Source organism: Cyprinodon variegatus, unplaced genomic scaffold, assembly GCF_000732505.1.
Source record: "Cyprinodon variegatus isolate N-32 unplaced genomic scaffold, C_variegatus-1.0 Scaffold1485, whole genome shotgun sequence".
In the NCBI taxonomy this organism is placed as follows: domain Eukaryota; kingdom Metazoa; phylum Chordata; class Actinopteri; order Cyprinodontiformes; family Cyprinodontidae; genus Cyprinodon; species Cyprinodon variegatus.
In genome coordinates this window covers 16230-18109 of record NW_015151938.1, presented here as the reverse complement: position 1 = coordinate 18109, position 1880 = coordinate 16230, and the positions used below count along the sequence as shown (strand labels likewise).

The 1880-nt window shown below is 44.7% G+C and overlaps 1 protein-coding gene across 1 annotated transcript in view; it reads right to left on the bottom strand.

The window, feature by feature from the left end:
* Positions 1-1880, bottom strand: part of LOC107103596 (polypeptide N-acetylgalactosaminyltransferase 14-like) — a gene marked incomplete at its 5' end in the record, with an annotated part of 31455 nt that overhangs the window by 14544 nt on the left and 15031 nt on the right. The window contains one exon of the mRNA XM_015403367.1: positions 1746-1865. Coding sequence (XP_015258853.1) covers positions 1746-1865 — 120 coding nt within the window. The remainder of the gene's footprint in view (positions 1-1745; positions 1866-1880) is intronic.

The window sequence follows — 1880 nt, the reverse complement described above, 5'->3', positions numbered from 1 at the left end:
GAGCAAAACACTGCTCTGGAGGCTTTTCTCAGAGGAAAAGATGTTTTTGCTCTTCTCCCGACTGGTTTTGGCAAGAGTTTGATCTATCAATTGGCTCCTCTTCGTCGTCACTCTGTTACGTCATATGCTTCGTTGATCTGATTGGTTTATTTGGCCCGTCTATCACTATCATAGGCCAATCAGCTAACCAGTATTTTCGCCCCTTCCCAAAATTACTTTAACGGAAGGTTTCCAGATGGATATGCGGAGTCAGGTTAGGAGGAAGCAGAAGAGTGCTGCAGTTCTGTGTTTAGGCCACAGGTGGCAGTATCATTAGAAATCTCGGTAATACCTCTTTCATATGACTGAACAAGAGAAGACGTCACTAACGTAACTATGTACAATGAACTTGATTTTGGGTCTGTCTGTCAGAGAGCTGAGCCTCAAACTGATTCTGATGTGTTTACCTGCAATAAAGCATATTTTGTTCTGGGTTTGTTTAGGTGATATTCAACAATTTTTGTTTATCTCAGGTAGGAATGGGAATCAAAAACCAGTTCCTGTTCACAACATGGTTCCGTGTGTTCCAATTCCATTGGCACCGTTTGGCAGCTCGCTTAACGATTCTCTTAACGATTCCAGGCAGCATCTGAGCCTAGCTCTGGGCAGCAACACTTATGTAATGTTTTTTTTAACCAAATTTTAACCTTTATTTGACTCCATCCAGCTTTCCATCATCTGACTAGCTCCCTCTTTCCTGAAGAAAGAGAAGCAGGTGGAAAGCATTCCCACAGCATGATACAGCCACTGCCAAGCTTGGTTGGAGCATTCGGGCTAATAAACAGAGTTAGTTTCCTTCCAGGGACTCGTTACACCGTGCCCAGGGCACATTCTGGAGACCTATAGGGCTTGAGGTGAACGGAATAAGGCTTTGTTCCCGCCCCCTTCCAACAACAGATTCTCAGGATATTTAGGTTCATTCTCTTGAATCTTCGTTTTTATAAACACTTAACCTTAATTTCCTTTTTTTCCCTTGTAATTTTATGCCTGGATGATTCATAAAGGAAAGAACAAGTAACTATACCGCATTCTAGGTCATGTTAGATATGAAAATGTAGAATAATTGAGACCTTTTCAGTATCTAATTGAATCCATATATTCTCTGGATTTGTTTTACATCACAGGAATCTAGAGGCGATGAACATAAACAGATACCGCAGCAGATTTTTTTCCCCCACACTGAACAGTTGGTGAAGTCTAATGAGGAAATCTTCTGCTATCCCTCGCCTCCACTCTTCCTCTATTCTCCCTCCCTCTGTTTTTCTTGTGTTTCTTCACCATCCTCCCATTCCTCCCTCCTCCTCCTCCGTGCTTCTTCTTCCTCAGGTGATTTATTGGTTGTCAGGTTGTTCTCTCCTGCAGAGGCTTCTGGGACGCCGTCAAGGTGCCAAGCGGTCAGGTAATGACATGTGTGAGAGTGTGTGTCTGTTAGCGCTATTCAAAGCTGCACGCTCCAAAACGTGTCAGGCATCTGCACACGTGTAAATGAGCGACTGTGAATATCAATCTTCCTAAGAATAAATTCATCTTTAGATTAATCACCGCTTTGATTTATTTATCTGCCATTTAATAACCGGTACTGACTAGCCTGCAGACACACACCACCTGTCGGTGTGTGTGTATGTGTGTGTGTGTGTGTGTTCAGACCTGCTTCCCATCCGCCATGTTGCAGGGCAGCAGCTGTGTGTGTGTGTGTGTGTTCAGACCTGCTTCCCATCCGCCATGTTGCAGGGCAGCAGCAGGACCTGCGATGCAGGGAAGGTGGTCGACAGCGACAGGCAGTGCTGCTTCTGACGGATCTGCTGCCCATGAGTGTACACCCACTCCTGGAGAGAAGGAGA